The sequence below is a fragment of the Artibeus jamaicensis genome, unplaced genomic scaffold, assembly GCF_021234435.1.
Source record: "Artibeus jamaicensis isolate MK-2021 breed Jamaican fruit bat unplaced genomic scaffold, CSHL_Jam_final scaffold_1964, whole genome shotgun sequence".
Classification (NCBI taxonomy): Eukaryota; Metazoa; Chordata; class Mammalia; order Chiroptera; family Phyllostomidae; genus Artibeus; species Artibeus jamaicensis.
The window spans coordinates 10,737,136-10,757,493 of NW_026522030.1; the positions used below are offsets into that span (position 1 = coordinate 10,737,136).

At 43.2% G+C, this 20,358-nt stretch overlaps 2 protein-coding genes across 3 annotated transcripts in view; one reads left to right on the forward strand and one right to left on the reverse strand.

Annotated features, from left to right (window-relative positions):
- Window positions 1-3,655: 3,655 nt before the first annotated feature.
- ABITRAM (actin binding transcription modulator) lies at window positions 3,656-9,025 on the reverse strand. Its single transcript, XM_037152825.2, has 6 exons — window positions 8,870-9,025; window positions 7,734-7,785; window positions 7,039-7,168; window positions 5,070-5,146; window positions 4,925-4,994; window positions 3,656-4,831 (listed from the first exon to the last, which is right to left on the reverse strand). Exons 1-6 carry the CDS (start codon window positions 9,003-9,005, stop codon window positions 4,694-4,696), a joined length of 603 nt encoding a protein of 200 aa, XP_037008720.2. The 5' UTR covers window positions 9,006-9,025; the 3' UTR covers window positions 3,656-4,693.
- A 176-nt stretch (window positions 9,026-9,201) lies between these two features.
- ELP1 (elongator acetyltransferase complex subunit 1) overlaps window positions 9,202-20,358 on the forward strand; it is a 58,990-nt gene continuing 47,833 nt past the window's right edge. Inside the window, exons 1-5 of one of the 2 annotated variants that reach the window (XM_037152732.2) lie at window positions 9,202-9,486; window positions 13,336-13,497; window positions 15,431-15,583; window positions 17,256-17,337; window positions 18,548-18,628. In XM_037152732.2, coding sequence (XP_037008627.2) covers window positions 13,348-13,497; window positions 15,431-15,583; window positions 17,256-17,337; window positions 18,548-18,628 — 466 coding nt within the window. In that variant the 5' untranslated portion in view covers window positions 9,202-9,486; window positions 13,336-13,347. Of the gene's footprint in view, window positions 9,505-13,335; window positions 13,498-15,430; window positions 15,584-17,255; window positions 17,338-18,547; window positions 18,629-20,358 lie in introns of both variants that reach the window. The other variant, XM_037152731.2, reaches the window with a different exon arrangement.

A 20,358-nucleotide genomic window follows, 5' to 3' on the forward strand; every position in this document is an offset into this window, starting at 1 on the left:
TGGAATGTTCATTATAAAATAAATAAACATCTTTAGTCTTTTTAATTTTAGGGTTTAAAGGTTTTGTTTGTTTTTGTGGGGTGGGGTTTGGATGGAAGGCTCTGGTCTATAGGTCCTGCCCTTGTGATATAGTGTGGTTAATTGTTTTGAATTCATTAGTGCTTGCATCCCATTGCCTTAAAATCTACCGGGACACATCGGTTGCCAAATGACCATACTTGTATGAGCTTATCTGATCCCTGTTATCTGGGTCAGCCATCACAAAATTCACAAGATCCCAAAGAACCACACTACTACTGTTAGTCAATATTTAGGAAACAAACTGTATTGGCCGCTGAGAGAAAGCCACACACTCAGCTTGGTTAATCATCTTTATGAAATGCGTCTTTATAAAAATCAAGTATGATTTTTATTTCCCCAAACCAAAATATCTTTTCAAAAATAAATTTGATTATGCTATTACAGTTGTCCCATTTCCCCCTTTTATTCCCCTCCGTCCTGCACACCCCCTCCAACCCGCATTCCCCTCTATAGTTCATGTCCATGGGTCGTACATATACGTTCTCTGGCTTCTACATATTCCTGTAATATTCTTAACCTCCCCCTGTCTATTTTGTACCTACCATTTATGCTACTTATTCTCTGATAACCCTCCATGTGATCTCCATTTCTTTGATTTTGTTCCTGTTCTAGTTGTTTGCTTAGGGTTTTTTTTTAGTTCTGTTGTTAATAGCTGTGAGTTTGATGTCATTTTACTGTTCATATTTTTAATTATCTTTTTCTTTGGTAAGTCCCTTTAACATTTCATGTAAGGGCTTGGTGATGATGAACTCCTTTAACTTGACCTTACCTGGGAAGCACTTTATCTGCTTTTCTATTATAAAAGATAGCTTTGCTGAATACAGCAATCTTGGATGGTAGGTCCTTGCCTTTCATGACTTCGAATACTTCTTTCTAGCCCCCTCTTGCCTGAAAGGTTTCTTTTGAGAAATCGGCTGGGAACTCCTTTGTAGATAACTCTCTCCTTTTCTCTTGCTGCTCTTAAGATTCTCTTATCTTTAGTCTTGGCTAATGTAATTATGATGCTGTAACAGGATACAGCCAGGGGGACCCCAAATAGGGACTTGTAATGGGGTTCAGAACTCAGGGTGTCCAGGAAATATTAAAAAAATATGGGATGTCCTCACCATCCCCAGGTCTGAACTGGGAGATGAGACACATGGAGCAGGGCCATTGAGTGTTGTTTTGCATAGCAAATTTTGCAAATAACCTCATGCATGGTCATTTGACGTACATAAGTTTTAACTGGCTTCATGGATATGTTAAATAGCTGTGGCCATGCTATGAGCCAGGGGGATGGGAGTGACTTCTACCCAGGATGTAACTTGTAGGCAACTTCCCCTGGTTACAGCACCTGTGTGAGAGCTTGCAGATGATTGGCTCCACCCCATGGGGCCACGCCCACCCAGACTCACTAAGGCAGCCAAGAAAGGCTGGAAAAAATAGGGGAATGCTGTCAGTATAACTGATTGTGGGAGGAGTCGGAAATGGGGCTGCAGAGGAAGACTGGCACTGGGATTCAAACCCAGGTGCGGCAGCCATGCTGGGTGATTAGGACCACGTGGCTTTGAGGTGCTCCCTTTTGCTAAGTGGCTTAGGAAGCAGGAGAGACCTTGTTGGGAAGAAGCGGGGTCAAAGGATTCTTGCTGGTGGGCCATGAAAAGGTGCCACATGGGTTTGAATTAACTGGAGATCTTGGTGGTGACACAGTTGATGGTGCTGGGAACTGAGGGGCTGCCTGACCCACGGACTTCTTCTTTTCCTGAGTTAAGGTACCCCAGAATGGGCTGATGGGGAATGAAGGACTGTGTGCATTTGTGGGTATTCTAAGGAACTCTGAGATCTCAATGAAGACATTAAGTCATTATTCTTAAGCTTGTATAACCTTTGAATACATTCATTTTCTTTACACCAATCTCCGCCATTGAGAGACGTCTTTTCCTGGTGGTGGGCAAGGTGAACCTAGTATGGGGTGGGGAACCCTGGGAGCACAAGAACAGGTCCACTTGGTAATAGTATATTGCTCACCACCCTCCCCCCAGGTCTGTTCTGTAACAATATGCCTTGGTGTGTTCCTCCTTGGGTCCAACTTCTTTGGGACTCTGAGCTTCCTAGATTTCCTGGAAGTCTATTTCCTTTGCCAGATTGGGGGAGTTCTTTATTATTTTTTTAAATAAGTTTTTAATTTCTTGGTCTTCCTCTTCTCCTTCTGGCGCCCCTATGATTCAGATGTTGGAATGTTTAAAGATGTCCTGGAGGTTCCTAAGCCGCCTCATTTTTTTGAATTCTTGTTTCTTCATTCTGTTCTGGTTGAATATTTCTTCCTTCCGTCTGCTCCAAACCCTTGATTTGAGTCCTGGTTTCCTTCTTGTCACTGTTGGTTCCCTGTAGGTTTTTCTTTATTTCACATAATGCAATTTTCATTGCTACCTGGGTCTTTCTTATACTGTTTAAGTACCCAGTGAATTCTTGGAGCATCCTGATAACCAGTGTTTTCAACTGTGCATCTGATAGGTTGGCTGTCTCGTTACTTAGTTGTGTTTTCTCTGGAACTTTGAACTGTTCCTTCGTTAGGTCCTTTTTTACTTGTTTATTTGCTTGGGTGCTCCTGTTACATAGTAAGGGATGAAGCCTTAGGTGTTCACCCAGGTAGGGCAACCCATATTGCTGGGTTGTGATGCTGTATGTGGGGGCGGGGTCAGAGAGCGATCAGTGGTGCTCGCTCTACTCTCTGCCAGCTTTCAGTCACTTCTCCTGATACCCATAAGCAAGGTGGGCCCTTCTGGTGCTGATTCCCAGTTGAGTGGGTTTTTGTGCATTTTTTTCCAACGAACTCTCCGGTAAGGCTGTTTCTCTTCCTGCTACCTCAACCCGCACAGGAGTTTTCAGTCAGAGGTTTGAGGCTTTATTTCCCAGTGCTGGGACCCTGGGTTGCGTGGTCGTTCTTGCTCCCGTTTCATCTGCGTGCGAATGTGGGACCATCTGGTCTGCAATCTGTGGCCACGACCCACCCACCAGCCCCTGCCTTACCCACCGTGGTCCACCATGAGTCCTCTCCACCCACCTGCCTGTGTCTACCCCTCTTACTGATCTGGATGAATATTTCTTCAACTCCCTGGTTGTTGGGCTTCCATACCATCTGATTTTCTGTCAGTTCTGATTGTTTTTTGTTTTTAAATTTGTTTTTGCCCTTTCAGTTGTGTGAGGAGGACACAGTGTGTCTACCTACACCTGCATCTTGGTCAGAAGTCCCCCAAATATTCTTTTAAATTACAGTGGGAATAATGGTGAATGATGTGAGGTAATATTACACGTAAAACAGCTGTAATTTGTTTACTATTTTTAGTAGCTTTATGTCATCTTTGGGAATCACTGCGCTGCTCCAGCTGGGATCCGCTGGCCTGTGCATCAGTTTTCAGTTCACTCACTGTCAGTGTGGATGTTTGCAGAGCTACCACCTGTGTCGCGTCCGGTGGGTGCCCTGGGGAACGGTCACGCTGGCGCACGAGTTACAGGTTATTCTTGGGAGTCGAAAATAATGTTTTACTTACAAAATACTTTTACATATCTGAAATGAGAACATTCTCTTATTTAAGTGCAAGTCGGGGTGGGGAAGGGATACAATGACTTCTACAGCAGAGGGGCACAGGGAACCAAACAGATTTGCACATCAAGTGATTTCTTCTGTATTAAACGATTGTTTTATTTAAAAACAGGTATTTAAAGGTACACATGTTGCAGCCCTTAAGGAAAAATAACAATTTTTAAAGTCTCTTATTTAAAATTCAGGGGACATAAGTATACAATCTTAAATCATAAATTCAGCTTTTTAGTTCAAATGCTATAAAAGCTTTTGTTCTGTTCAAAGACCTGTATCTTTGAAATACAGTAACTTCTTCTTTGCTCATTACCCTGTTATTACAATGTATGTCTACATTACAATACCCCGCAAGTTAGGAAAGCCCTTTGTATTTTAAGTCAAGCCCTTTGCACATTTCAAAGCCCTTTTGTGCTGGCCGTCGTACAAGAACCACAGCGTTCCAGTTCTACTTTGTTTCAGAGGAAGGCCATCAGGTGGCAGGGCTGGAGAAGGTTCACTCTACATGCTGCCTCTCCCCTGTGACCTGGAGAGGAATTAAGGCAGAAGGGGTGGGACTAGACTTTTTGGTAGGGTCACATGGAAAGAGAAGGGGTAAGGAAGGCCAGCTCTTGTTTCTTTTACCTTCAAACGGATGGAAGTTTGAGCAAAACCAGTGAACCCTGAACTGACATTCAAATATAAGTATGTCAAAATGTAGCATTTACTGATGAGTTACAGGATGATGGGTAAATTATTTTTACTTGCTACTTAAAACCTTCGTCTTTTCCAAATTTCCTCAAAGTATTTTGCTTGTTTTTAATTAAAAAACAAACAAAAAATACCCCAACATCTTTTGTTTGCCAGCATTTAGAAATAGAAAAGCAAAAAATAGCAGTGTGAGTCCCTGGCAGGGCAGATCTGGGAGGCTGAAGACAAAAATGGGCAGCGAGGCTTCTGAGCGGAAGGCCGGCTGTCGAGTGTGCTGCCCGCAGCACGCCAGGGCTTCTTTACGCACCGATCAACGCCACATTGCTTTTTATTCCACCTCCGTGCTCACGATGCAGCAGTTACGGCATTAATACGTTTCACCACAACTTCCTCATACTGTTTTTGTGTCAGTAACCCTTCTGTGATGCTTTTACTTTCTTCAAATTTGGGCAGCACAACTGCAATGTAACCTTCAGTGGATGGCTAGAAAAGAAACAGAACATGGAGCCTGACCAGTGACAAAAGTCAGATGAAAAATCTACGAGGATGCGATCATGTGCCCCCAGCCCCCTGCACCTTCTCCTGAAGAATAGAAGGCTTATGGAGAATATTTTCATTCACTTCCATCAATCGTCCTCGAACACAGCTGTTGGAAATAAAACTGTCTGTAAAATAATTTTACCTCCCCCCCGCCCTAAATTATGGTTAAAACGTAACTCACCTAGATACAGTGTATTCTTCTCCATCTGAGCAGTAAATCTTACACAGAGGTGCAAGCTCTGTTAGAAACTGGGCCCCCTGATCACAAAAGGTAACAAAAGGGAACAGGTAAGTGACTGATGTACACTCTCACTTCCCTTTGAGAGGCAATGCTCAGTGTTACCCGGGATACAGTCCCAGAATTAGTGTTCCAAAAAGTATTCATTTATTCAAACATTTGTATGAGTGCCTGCTATAAGCCAGGTTCTAGGGGAAAAGGCAAACTAAGACCCATGTAATAATAGCTAGTTTAAAGGTTAAGAATATATTTTATTAACTTCAAATGAGAAAGTTGCATATAGCCAAGTATAAAGATTTCAACAGTGTAGGAAAAGTCAGCAATAAGCAATAGAAAATTCAACATTACACAGTGACAGCGATATTGTACAAAGTTAGTTCCATTAAGATCTGTACCTTCTCTAAGACTTTGAAAAAGGGATGTTTTTCTAGTTAAAAAGTAATGAACTTGGAGGAAAATTTGGAAAACAGAACAGTTTTCAGAAGCAGGTAAGGTTTGCCCATTATCCTATGACCCAGAAGTATGTACCACATTCTGACATATACCTTAGAGTGCTATGACAGGGTTATTGTTTCAGGTACTTTAAGGATATCTGGGGAAGTTTCTGACAAAAATCTACAAGGATGCTCATGGGAAACTCATGCAGGTATGTTGCATGTGTTCTCTTTTTTTCCCTTCCTGGACTTTTTCCTGTAGTGAACATAGGCACGGGTCAAGACGCTGTTCCCTATGATCTCGATTACTGAAAACATTATTAGACAAGATTCACATATACCACCTTGGCTTCACTCCTCTGCATGTGGGCACTTCATTTTAAAATACTAGTCAGTGCAACTCCCCACCTTTAGGAGGAGGAGTTGGGTATTCAAAGGCAGAGGGTTTGTCAACCACTGCCACTGTGTCAAAGAGCGGGAGTGTTTTGACTCCTTTTTATCACCTCCCTTGTAAGAATAAATGATGGGGGGGTGCTGACATCCAGTCAAAACCTATCTGTAGTGGGTTCTATTTGCAGGTCCCTCTCTTAGAACATGGTTGTAGTAACAATGGTGTTAATACAATATTTTGGACAAAGATTTACCACAGGACTTTTTCAAGCACTAATGGTTTTACTTGTGATCTGTAGACTTTATCTTTTAAGAATGGTCCATTCTTTTCTAAGTCCATGTGTTTCCCGAGTGAGGAAAAATCAGGAAGCACAGGTCATGTTATTAGGAGATTGCAGGCCTACAAAGGGAAGTATAAACAGTGAGGGTTGTTGGCAGAAATTGTTAGTATGGACTCAGGAAATGAAGGACCTAAATCATCCTCTATGACTGATCCACTGAAGGTCATACTTTAATAAACTGTCCATCCTGCCCAGAGTTGTAGAGGGTAGAGATAACAGTTTGTACAGCTGATCATGATGTGGAGGCAGAGGGTGTGGCCGTCCATGTGCATGAAATTGGCAATGATTAAGGAATGGAAATGCCAAGGAGCAAATACTGTATATTTTTTTCAGATTCATTTTTTTACTACCTTAGGAATTTTGTTTTTTGTGTTTAATTTACATGTGGAAATACATGGTAAAGAAGAGTAGGTCACCTAAATTTTACAGAATCTTAATACTGGCTTACTAAAACTAGAAGGGACAAAACATGTCATTTTATTGGTATGAAATAAAAGACCCATTCAAAGACCCACCTTCCCCAGCCTCCATCCTGGGAATGACAGCGGTGTTGGTACAGAACCTGAAATGACAGATCCTACGCCACCTGAAATACCTCGTTTTTTGGTCTGAGAATTTCTTTAGGGTTTAAGTATTCTTAAGATCAGCATCTCAAATTGCCAGGGAAGATTACTGAGCATACATTACTGAGTGGACCTATCATTACTATGACACAGAGGATTTAAGTAGAGAATTACAGGCACATACCCGTTTAAATTTCCCAGACACCTTGTTCTGAAGCCTGCTACAGTTGGTACTGATTTGATAGGAAATGCTTTTAATTGTTTTTCCACTTTGAAGAACTGGATGAGCTTCTGCCAATGTGATGACACATATTCTACGAGGAGCAAACATCGATCCTGTGTTATTGCTTGGTACAGTTCTTCCTCTCACAACACAGTATTCTACCGATGAAAGAATATCTGAGCTGCCATTTGTTTAATCAAACTATCTTTTCCACCCATTCTCCTCTGGTGACTGTAGATGGGAATGCAGTTAAAAAAGAGGAGAGAGTGGGATTTCATATCCTTCCCAGAGAAGGGAAGAGTACAGGGTCCTAGGTAGCACTGAGGTGGAGAGAAGTAAGGCATGCCTGTATGTACAGGTTACCACCTGGGCCTCCGCCTCTCCATGGGCTCTGGCGGTTCAGTGGTTAAGCACAGGCTTAAGGCAGTAGCTGACTGAGGGTGTGGTGGTCCACCTGGATGTTTGGATGATCAAGTTTGTTTAGCTTAAGTAGGCACTAAAAGGCTCACTCTTGTCAACCAAAATCCTATAATAAACAATACGATTTCAGCACAATGGAAGATAATCATTTATTGATCATTTATTCAACCCAAGACCCTACCAGGCTACAATACCAGGCACTTTTTTTGGTAACTTAAAATTCCCAATTTGCTTACCGGTTAGAGTGCTGTAGTATACAGTGGTCCTCGCAGGGTTTTCCCTTGACATCTAGAAGAACGAATGGGTAAGTTGGTTGTGAGTCAATATTCACTACCAGTGTATAGTACGTTCTTTATAGAGATAGTTAATTATAAAGACCGGTCACTTGTATCTCTTCATTACTCAAAAAAGATATATCTAAAAGGCTTGCTATCAAGTATTTAAGAGATGTGACCAGATGGAATCATTCATCCTTAAAGTGATTATTAACTTTGTTCCCTCTTGCTTTATCCTCACTTTAAAATGAGTACACATTTCTATAAAAAATGCAATTAGCTATGCATTATTTATAGAATACAGTAGTGTATATTTTGTCAAGTCAATTTTAGAGTGCCTAATTCCTGGTTTGCCTAGGACTGTCCTGATGTTTGCGCTGAATGTCTCAAAATCCGTAAAAGCGCCTAGTCATTGGTAAATGGGGACCGTTGGTCACCCTAAATTTGGCTAGCTATTTTTTTTAAATGAGTCATCTGTAATCCTTGAATGAAAGACGGCAAGTGTGGGGTTAGAGGAAGATTCTCAACCAAACTCCCACCACTGACATTTACCGGGAACACAAACAACACAACAGAATACCTACTAAGTGGCAGACGTTTATAATACCAGTGGCTTCTTTTTCAGTAAAACTCTTAAATTCGGCTTTAGTATGAGTGCCTCTATTCTAACCCACCATCTTCTCTCCATCCTTACGGCTTCTACCTTAGTTATGACCTCATCATCTAAATCCCTTTAGGTATCACTCCCTAGAGGATTGTGCCCCTCAATTCCCTTCAGACCCTCCAGGAGATTGCAATCCAGCCCTTGCCTACTGCAGGGCCTCGCTCAATCTACACTACCATCTTTCCGATAGCAACCCACCCTGGAATTCGCACGGCACTCACCAGCCCCCGAATACACCCTGCTACATTTCACTCCAACAGGTCTTTGCAAATGCCCACTCCCTCCCGCTTGCAGGCAACAGAGAGGTCCAATTCCTTCCAATGTGGGGATGAAGTGCTGGGGAGAGCATGCATAGCTTCTAATGTGTTGGTCTAGTGGCCTAATGCATCAGGCCAATGTGGCTGACCAGAGGCCGACGTCATTCCCCGCTTACCCGCTTTGTACCAGCGAGTGAAGTAACGATCCACTAGTGACGGCACTGTGGGCTCCAACGCAGGCTCGGTAGCCATGGCGACCTCCGGGGCCGCTACCTCATCGTGCTCCCACGGACACCTAGGCGCTTCCTCCATCCTGGCTTGGAAGGAGGCTGTCCTTCCGGGGAACAGCACGTCCGGTTGGGTGCGTAAGGGCGCTGCGTCACCGGTCCTGCAGGCCCCGCCCACTGGCGCCAATCACTGGGCTTCAGGGTTGACGTCAAGGTGGGGCTAAAATTCAATAGGCTGGGTAGGAGGACCCAGCTTCTTCCATCTCTGCTGTGGCAACTTCTGGGGAAGGCTGGCCACACCCCCTCAGCCTCGTGAGGAGTCTCCCGCGCTGGTAGGCTTGTGTATCCTGCAGGTGTGGTCTGTTTCGCTACGGGGTCTTCTTCTCACCTGCCCAGCATCAGCCACTTTCTTCGGGGATCGGGCGGCCCGGAGGCCCAGTACGCACCGCACCACGAGAGCTTGAGAACCGTGGTTGGAGAGAGGCGTGTTCGCAAGCCGGAGCGGACTCCGGGAGGCTGGCTGAGCGTCGCTTGGGAGGCGAGGGTGGACTCATCGCGGTTTGGGGGTCAGCGCGTTGCATCAGGTGGGCGTTCTAGAGACTCTTGGAGGCTGGGGGCACTCTTCCAACCCGTCCCTGGGCGCCCGGGGCTGTCCTGGTGGTGGGAACCCCGAGAGTGTAACCTCTGCCTTCTGCAGGCCAGGGATGGAATGCAGCGTTACTACCTGTGCCCTGGAGCCTTAAGTTATTTTTGTGCAGGTTTGTCACCTCCTCTCCTGCGGCCACGGGTGGGGGAGGAGGGCTCTGCTCCCTAGCTGCACACTTACTGAACCGGCGGGCTCCTTGCAGGAGTAGGCAATACCGCTGAAAGCCAGTCGATTAATACACGATAGAGGTCTACGGTTATTGGAGGTTCAGATATTGTACTGCGGGTCCTTTCTCGTGCCTTGCAACTCTTTCATGGACGTGTTGACCGCTGTGCTTCTCCATCTAATGTGGTGTATTATATGGCCCTCTCTACCAGATCTTCGCCTCAGATTTGAGACAAATCTGAAGACATTCCCTGACAAAGTGCGCATTCCGTGTTTGATGTAGGCCACAGACGGATCGTAGGATTGCCTAGGTACTACTGTATAAAGGATTCAAGTTGTATAGTGACAGCCACGGAGGTGACCAGTGAACAATTTACTATGAAAAGTGTGAGCAAAAAGTGGGCAAATAGTTTTCAGGTTCAGGAACAGAGAGTAGAAATGCAGTGTCCCCAAATAGGGAAAGCGTTTGGTGGGAAAGTAGCAAGTACTTACTTCTTTTTTTCAGGCTGCATTTGATGTGTTTGTGAGACATTCTTGTTAATATAACATCAGGAGATTGAAAATAGGGGATTAGTGTCCAGTTTAGGGAGGGTCAGGGCTAGACAGATTTCTGTAGCATATTAGTAGTGATCTATCTGGTACTTAAAGTCAGAGGTATGATAATTAGCTCAGAGACAGATGGGTAAAGGAGCAAGGAAGAAAAGAAGTCAGAAATTTTGGAAAAGGTCAGGATTGATCTTTGGTGGAGAGAGATCTTTACGACTTGTGAAGACTGAGGGCTGGGAGTTGGAGACTACAGATGTAGAAGAAGGGATACCGATAAGTTGAGGTCCCGGGGAAGTTTGGAGGATACTTACTCCCTTCCTATCCTTGCAAAGACTTGGGGGCACTTGAGAAGTTATGGGAGTTAGGATGATGGGAGTGAAAATGTAGAGAACGAGTTAGTTAAATAGCTGTTGGAGGAACGAAAAGCAAAAGGGAACAAAAACAGTAATAAAAGGTAAAGTGACTGAAAGAGCAACAGCACAGCCAGGGCTGGCGATCAAAACAAGGGAAGCCCTTGGGATTATCATGGCCTAAACTTGGGGAGAGGCATTGTAAAGCTGGGGCTCGGGCTCGAACTTCCGGTGTCGACACTCCTGGAATTCAGGAGAGGAGCCCACGTGTCGCTGGATTTCAGATGTCTGGAGGGGCCTGCCTGGGTATTGTTGGTACCTCTGGGGATGTGGGTGATGAGGCTGGTCTTGGGAGTTCTAGAGACTGGGACCAAGAGCCCTGCCAGGGTGAGGAGGGCCCATTGCTGGGGTAGGGGCTAGTGATGGGGACAGGAAGATAACAGGGAAAAGTGAGTCATCAGCTCCTACTGCCTTTACCTTCCAGATTCTTATCTTGGAGGGTAAGAATCTCCACAGGCTATTGGTGAATGGAATCCAAGTTCACAGGGAGGGACATGAAGGTATTTTGGTGATCTGATCATGGCAGCAGTAACAGGGTGATTGCTATTAGATAAAGCAGAATGAAAGACAGCCAGGAAACCACACATTTGGTTGCCCTCTCACTTGTCTTCCTCTTGCCACTTAACCCCTCCTTCCTCCTCTCTCTAACCCACCCATCCTACACCAGTGGTCATCTTTATGTTTAAAGATAAAAGATGTGATTTTTAGTATGTTTTGAAAAGTCTAAACTTTCTGTGTTGTAGGATTAGATTTAAATTTGAAACCTTCATGGTATAGTATAGGTTCAAGTAATTTCTAGAAGTTCTTTTTTTTTTTTAAGATTTTATTTACTTACACCAAGGCATATCATAATTACATTAGCCAAGATTAAAATGAAAAAGAGAATTCTAGAAGCAGCAAGAGATAAGGGGACAGTCACCTACAAAGGAGTTCCCATCAGACTGTGAGCAGATTTCTCGAAAGAGACCTTACAGGCAAGAAGGGGCTGGAAAGAAGTATTCCAAGTCATGAAATCCAAAGACCTACATCCAAGATTGCTCTATCCAGCAAAGCTTTCATTTAGAATGGAAGGACAGATAAAGTGCTTCTCAGATAAGATCAACTTCAAGGAGTTCATCATCACCAAGCCCTTATTATATGAAATGTTAAAGGGACTTACCTAAGAGAAAGAAGATAAAAAATATGAACAGTGAAAGGACAGCAAACTCACAGTTACTAAAAGCCACACTTAAAACAAAAACAAACTAAAAGGACAGCTAGATCAGGAGCAGAACCATAAAAATGAAGATCACAAGGAGGGTTAGCAACAGGGGAGTGGGAGAAGGAGAAGGGGGGAGAAGGTACAGAAAATAAGTAGCATAGACGGTAGATAGAAAATAGATAGGGGGGGGCAAGAATAGTATGGGAAATATAGAATCTAAAGAACTTGAGACACGTGGTCATAAACTAAAGGGGGCTATGGTGGGGGAGGGGTGGACAGGGGGGAGGGGAATGAAGGGAAATAGAACTGTAATGACATAATCAATAAAATATATTAAAATAAAAAAAGATTTTATTTATTTTTAGAGGGAAGGGGGAAGAGAGAGAGAAGTATCACTGTGTTGTTGCCTTTTACGTGGCCCCTGCTGGGGACCTGGCCTGCCCCCCAGCCATGTGCCCTGACTGGGAATTGAACTGGCAGCCCTTTGGTTCATAGGCTGGTGCTCAGTCCTCTGAGCCATACCGGCCAGGGCTCTGCAAGTCCTTGAATGTAAATATCACTAAAGCTCACGAAACCATTGTCGGCCTTGATTTTTTTCTTTGCTTCCACCATGTATGGTTTTACCTTCCTCTTAACCCACATTGTATGTTGTGTCATTCATGTTACACTTCACATTATCTGCTGTGTAGGAGGAGGATTCAATCCTTTTTCCCAGGGTCATATGTATGAAATGCCGAGATGGGAGAATTCACCTTAGAACATGGTGGCATTAAGTCCGGCGTGGTCTGTGTCATTCCTGCCCCTAACATAACTTAGGGACTTCCAATTATAAACCTTGAAGGGATCTGAATATAAATAATCCAGTGCGTTAACATTTGTTTTTCTCCTGCATAGATAATATTATGCATTAATCAGCAGGTCTGACTTTGTCAGATCAAAGTAGGTTTCCTATTTATCACTCTTTTCTCACCTTTCTATTGCACTGGCAAAAAAGCAGGCCAGGAAAGCTGAGTCCCATGAAGTAGTTATATCGAGTCACCGCTTCCCAAATGTTGGTCATCATTTGGAAGTGAACTGTTGTGATTTTACAGTGTCTTGTTTTCCCTCTTAGAACCATATAAGCTTACATTTATTTCTGTGTTTTTGTGTAAATTTTAATTTTTAGTGAAAGTATATCCCAGTTTATAAATAAGTGTACCTAGTGATAATAAAGTAATTTTATTCCAGATTTTCTTTTTTAAGAATGTGTGTGCATATATACATATGTATGGATTTTTACATATTTTTACAAAACTACAAGGGTATACAGTTATCCTCATAGTAAAAAATAAAATGTTTTCCCATTTGTTTTGTTCTTTTTAACTTTCCTGAGGAATAACCGATATGAAATTTTTTTCCTCTTATAAGTGAGTGCTTCATCAAGGGATATTTGTACTTTTCTTTTCAGGAATTCTCCATCATGAGAAATCTGAAGTTACTTCGGACCCTGGAGGTCAGGGATATTCCGGCTCTGGGGACACCTCAGTGCTTCTCCCTCCGAACGGAGCAGGGCACAGTGCTCATTGGCTCCGAGCGCGGATTGCTGGAGGTGGACCCTGCCACCAGAGAAGTGAGTTCCAGTGGCGAACGCTCGCACCTGGCATGACTGTTGACTTGTCTCTTTCTAAACCTGCTTCCCCGGGATAGTCTTTAAAATTGTGCTGAATTTTTATCCTCCTGAATGAGCACTCCCTTTGCTTTGTACTGATGACAAATAGTAACTTACCTTTAACTTAACTACTGTTTTAAATCTGAGTTGACAGAACTGACCGTGTGTTTTGTGTGGGTGCCCCACTTTTTACCCTTTCTCCCTTGTACTGTTTGTAGCAGTGTTTCTCAACTGGGGCTGCAATGAAAACTGTGTTTCAGCCTCTATCCCATACCAGCTAAGTCAGGATCTCCACTGCTGAATCCTGAATATATATCTCTTTCTCAAATCATCTGTCCAGCCACGTAATATGAAAAATAGACATTTGTTGCAGAAGATACAAGAAACATTGTACATAGGACAGTGATGCTGCCGTCCCCTTCAAAGTAGGCAACTTGGGACCTCACACAGTTCTCCCAGTCACCATCAGCTGCCCTGTCATAGTTTCCTGAATATCATTGATAGTCTGAAATGTCTGCCCTTTCAAAGGTGATTTTAGTTTTGGGAAAAGCCAGAAGTTGCAGGGCACCAAATCTGGGCTCTAATGGGACTGAGTCACCTGGGTGATTTGATGTTTCACCAAAAAACTCTGCACGAGACACGGTGCATAAGCAGGTGTGTTGTGATGAAGCTGCCAATCACCAGTTGCCCATAGCTGCAGCCTCCTGAATCATCTAATAGTTTCTGTGGAGGACTGTGCAAGCTTAATGCAAAATTTGATGGAGGTTCATTGCTCCACTCAAGTCATTTTGAATGTGACACCCACACGGTACACATGCTTGCTGAATGGCATCTACCACCCCCACTGGTACAATGAAGCCGTCATTGTTCACGCATGTGTATTTCAGTCCATTCTTCTTGGCTGCCAGGTTACATCGATGTTGTGCAAACCATTCTTGTTCTATTAACGATGGTTGGACTTTTTCCAGACAGACTACACACACACCATATTTTGCTGTGTATAATGCACACTTTTTGCCCAAATTTTTGAGGGAAAAATAAGTATGTGCATTATATATGGGTAATACTAATTCTGTATCTATATAAATGTTTTAAATTCTTTTATTTATGCTTATGCATTAAAAGTATAACTCTAGAAATCAGTTACAATATCTATACAAAAATAAATACTAAGTTTCCCTTATAATACAAAAAACCAAGTATCTAAATGTAAATAAATACAATAATTGAATTAAAAAATTAAAATGAAAGTTTTTGTGCGTTTTTTTTTTTTTTTTTTTTTTTTTTTTTTCAGAAAGTTTGGGCGAAAAACATGAGTGCTTATTCTACATGGCAAAATGTGGAGCATACACACAGGGTGGGGCAAGAGTAGATTTATGGTGGTTTCTATGGGAAATAATGCAATAACTAGGAGGTAGTAAGGCACGAATAAACTGTTTCACATACTCACAACTGTAAACCTGCTTTTGTCCTGCCCTACTTTTGTGTATATTTAAAAGCTCTTTGGGTTGATTCTAATATCGTCCCCTACTTATATTTTGCTACTAATGTATTTTAGATGATTATGTTCTTAGTCCTTTTCTTCCATATGTACAAATCTTAGGAAATCATAGTTATTATCTTCATGTTTTATTGGAAACTTTAAAGGGACCAGGCTTCTTGCTTTTATTTTGCACTGGCTTGGCAAGAAGTTTGCATTAATTTTTTGTTAAAGATGGTAGGGTTGTAAGAGTCTTCAAGTGGAAGTCTGGATTTTAATCTAGAAAAAAATTGTTTTTTGAAAGCTTCTTTATTATAAAGGAAGCACCAAAAAATATTTTGCTTCTGGAAATGTTATGAATTGTTTTTGGAAGTAGATTGGCTTAGTTTGCTTGTGTATCTGTTCTGGTGAAAGGTGAGAAATGAAGTCCCTTTAGTGGCAGAAGGCTTTCTCCCGGAGGATGGGAGCGGCTGCATTGTTGGTATTCAGGACTTGCTGGGTCAGGAGTCTGCGTGTGTGGCTACAGCCTCGGGCGATGTCATTCTTTGCAATCTCAGCACAAACCAGGTAAGTGCAAGAGTCCACTGAGGAGGAATCCTTATGCGATCTCAAACGAGATCTTGTCTTGTGTGGAAATTTAAAAATTCATGAGCTGTAATATTTAAGCATTTTGCAAATTAGAGTTATTATATTACATATTTATTTACAAAAAATTGTTGGGATGGCTTTAGCTGTATCTCAGGGTTCTTGTAAAACTCAATTTTGTCTACCACACTTGTTAATCAGAACAATTACATGAAAAAAAAATCCTGGCCATTCTTGAGTGGTGTAGCTCACCTCTTACCAAAATCTGATCCTGAATTATAACCTGTATTTCTGTAATCAGAAAGTCTGTGAAATGTTTAGATGGCTTATGTTTTCTGTTACAAATGCCAATTAAGTCTCTCATTGATGGCTAACTTCAGAGTCCCTGAACAACAGGTACCATAGTAATATACTAATACTGTCACAGTGCATATTTTAGGATTACCGGAGGAGACAGATTTCAGCCATTAGCTTCTTTCTCTACTCTAGCATGAGGCTGACTTTCTGAATTTCTATTCTTTTTTTAAAAAAATATTTATTTTTAGAGAGAGGGGAAGGGAAGGAGAAAGAGTGGGAGAGAAACATCAATGTGTGGTTGCCTCTCACGTGTCCCCTACTGGGGACCTGGCCTGCAACCCAGGCATGTGCCCTGACTGGGAATCGAACTGGCGACCCTTTGCTTCATAGGCCTGTGCTCAGTCCACTGAGCTACACCAGCCAGGACTATTCTTACTTTCTTAATAGCAAGAGTTTCACACTGTTGTTTGATTCTTTTTAAACTTCTTTGATTACTTCCTTTGTTGTGACCTCTTTAACATTGATCATGCAATAGGAGTTATAATATTACTAATAATATAATAATAGTAGCTGACATCTATTCAATGTTTACAATATACCAGGTGCTTTTTTGAGTGCTTTTCATGTAAAATTTTACTTACTCTTCCCCGCAACCTTAGGCGCTAGACTGTGTTCCCATTGTTTAGCGCTAGAGGGTGTTGGGGCGCAGAGGCCTTTCATAACTAGGCTGAAGACCTGCAGTTAATCTGTCAGAGGGGATGTGAACCCTGGCAGTCTAAATCTGACGCCTTCGCTTTCAGCCATTCCACTTCGTGCAATAATAAATCTTACTTTCAGTTTATGGTAAGAAATATCAAAGCTGTTGAGTACAATTTAAATAGTATTTTTCATATTTAAAAAGCATGTTTTTACTTTCAAAATATTTTTTTGTTCACGATCTCTTTATTTTTTTTAAATTTATTATTTTTATTTAATTATTATTCAAGTACAGTTTTCTGTCTTTTACTCCCATCCCAGCCCACCCCCCAACTTTCAAAACACTTTATGGCATTTTTTCCTGATTACCGAGCTCCTTCAGTCCATGCATGTGATCAGAGGGTGCACATCCTCTCCATTTGTGGCTTCTCAGAGGAAGGAGGCGGAATCCACGTTCTTCACTGCGCTTTATAAGGAACGCCTTTCACTCTTTGTTCCCCAAGTTCTTTTTAGCCTTTTCCCTTCCCTGTCATTCCTGTGTTTATTGAATAAATTTACATTTATGTGTTCCGTTTTTAACTGTTCTGACTAAGGGTGCAGTGAATATCCACTGAGACTGTGGAGTTTTGAAATGTCTCTTATCTTTCTCCGCCTGTCTCAGCTGGAATGTGTCGGGAGTGTAGCCAGTGGCATCTCCGTCATGAGTTGGAGTCCCGACCAAGAGCTGCTGCTTCTTGCTACAGGTGAGCTGGTCGTTAATCCCCACTGACTTTTATAAAACGTGGCTCCTGATATCTCACAGGGCTACATTTTGGGCTGTGTAGGTTTCAGAAGTTTTCTTTGACCAGTTATACCACCATTATAATTTAGAGAGGAGGGCTATGTGATCTTTCATGTTAGCTTTACATACATAAATAGCTGAGAGTAAGCACCACGTCAAGAGCTCTTTTTTTAAAAAAAACGAGAGTTAAAACATTTTGAATTGTGGGGGCGCTCTGCCCACAGGACACCCCCCCACCCTCTGCTGTCACAGATGAGAATAAGTCTGCCAAAACATGATCTGCTTGGGGAGGAAAGGTGGCCAGTCTCTCAGAGGAGAAGGGCCAGGAGCCTGTTCCTCAGTGGGCTCTTACTGGGTTCATTTTGCACAGGAATACAGGTAAAGCTCATCAGTCATTGTCAGGCAGTAAGAATCGAACAACAGATAACATTCAAAGAACTTTGAGGGCTTATTCTGAGTCAGGGTCAACTAAAGGGCTATAAAACTTTGGGAAATGAACTTATTTCCTGCTTGGACCCTTATCAGAAAATTGAGGGCATTCTTAGCAATGCAGATTTCACAGGATTTTGTGCATTTTATCTTAGGCTTCGTGGCCCTGGGGAAACTGCCCTTTCCAGCACAGGGCCGCACCCACCTCCAGCATTGTTTCAGGCTGAGGTCAAGCAAGGGAAATGGGACAGGCAAGAGATTAGGAGACTTCTCTCAAACAGAATGAGGACTCAGGCTATGTCAAAGCTAAGGGGTGAGGGTACATCACCCCCTTTTTCTATAGCCCTCCAAGTCCTTCCCTGAAGGCTCCTTCATGACCATGCCTGTCTTAGGTCATCCTTCCCTTGAGGAATTTTACCTGTCATTGGCTAACCAGTCATCCGCCTGGGGCCAAGCAGGGTGAAGGAAAGGGGCAGAGCCCTCGCCCCTGCCAGGAAGATAAGCTTTGTCTCTTTAGTGACTTACAGTCCCAAGGTCTCTTACTCAGCCTTAGCCACTGGGGGTTTACAGCTTCTGAAACCAGGCAGGGCGGTTCCCGACATTGAATGAATTCTGTCTGCCTCCTTCTGACTATGAATTCCACTGATTCATATGGAATATGTAGCTTCCAGTGCCACTGATACTTATAGAATAGCAAATTTATTGCATGAAAGTGAAATCATTCTCGTTTGTGTCCCTCCAAGGTCAACAGACCCTGATTATGATGACAAAAGACTTTGACCCAATCATGGAACAGCAGATCCACCAGGGTGATTTTGGTGAAAGTGAGTGTAACTTTGTTTGAAACATTTAGTGACCTGATGTTCCTCTCAGGTTTGATCATTTTCTTGCACTCTGAATGGTATCCTAAACCCAAGGAACTGTGAAGCTTGAACTCCCCTTTGTTAAAGGTCTGCTCGCCCACTTCCTTCAACATACCCCGGGTCTTTTTTTTTTTTTTTTAAATAAATTTTATTTCTTTATCTTTAAAAGGGAAGGGAAGGAGAGAGGGAGAGAAATATCAGTGTATGGTTGCTTCTGGTGCATCCCCTGCTGGGAACTGGCCTGCAACTCAGGGAACTGGCCTACAACCCAGGCATGTGCCCTGACTGGGAATCGAACTGCGATCCTTTTGGTTCACAGGCCCATGCTCAATCCACTGAACTATACCAGCCAGGGCTAGCACACCCCGGATCTTGAAAGGCATACCTCTGTCACCTCTCAGGCCTGAGAGTCAGCTTTGTCAGTGGCCTTGGGAATAGAAATCTGCTTAACATCACCTAGGTCGTTGTTGCCCCAAGCCTGGGAAAGGCGTAGGCTGGAGGTTCGATGAACGGGACTGTCCACTGGCTAGAGTGAGGAGAGCATTTCTGGGATGAACTTCAGGGAGAAAACAAGAAAGGTCCGAGAGAAGGCTGATTTTTAACCTTTGCTGAGGTCTAAATTCATGCTTCTTGTTCCACCAACTCTGAGACGTCACTTGGGAAAGCTGCTGCTCATTTATTCATTCAAAAGTAATTTATTCAGTAATAATTTTTGAGGAGGGGAGAGCTGAGCAGCTTTTGGTGCTGTGGATAATTTGGCTTTTCTCTCAAGGAGTCCCATTAAGGAGTTCAGTGATTGATGTGTGGGCATTAGGGTGGCATTGGCGGAGGCAGTAGTGGAGGGGAGAGTCTTCTCAGATGAGGCGACTTGTGCCGAGTGCCAGCTGAACCGGTGCTGGGTGGACGAGGACTGGGGGAGGGGGGTCCAAGCAAGCGGATGAAGCCATTCAAGGCAGGGCTCTCTCACAGAAGCCTTGGCACATCATGGCTCCTTTAGACAACTGTGAACACTTATGCATTGATGGTGCACAGGATGTGAGTGAGAAATAAGATAAAGAGAATGCGTTTTAATTACGTTTGGTAGGGAATTTGGACATTGAGTTATAGGTGATCAGCCTTTAAAGGTAATGAGGACGCAGGGCAGACGGAGTGATTGGTAAGAGGCTGGGAACCTGGTTCGAGGTTGCGGTGGGAATGCAGGTGAGAGATAAAGAAGGCGAGTGTGAGCCAAAAGAGAGAATAAAACATTTAGGAAAGATTTGATTCTCAATGAGGATGGGAGTACATGTTTGGGAATTTACTGAGAAACTTGTTTGGAATATACGTGCATGGTTCCTCCCCTGCCATAACTAGTTTGAGAAATAGCAGTTTAGAAAGTGAAATAAGTCAGCTTGGGTGTGTAAGGGGAAGAAGAAAGTTTAATGGGACTGCAGTCAGCAGCTCCGGTGGCGGGAGTAAAGATGCCGGGACATGAGCGGGAAGGTGAAGGACTCTTTGGGGCTACTTTCAGGGATCGCCACGTGAAGCAGGCAAGTATGGGGCTGAGTCGCTGGTGTGCAGGACTCTTCACAATCTTGGGAGTAGGCGAACTTGCTCAGGGAGCTGCTATGGTACTGGAAGAGTAGACCCAGGGCTGCACTCTGGGACGTGCAGCTTGGAGGACAGTCATGGAGACGGCACACCTTTGCATA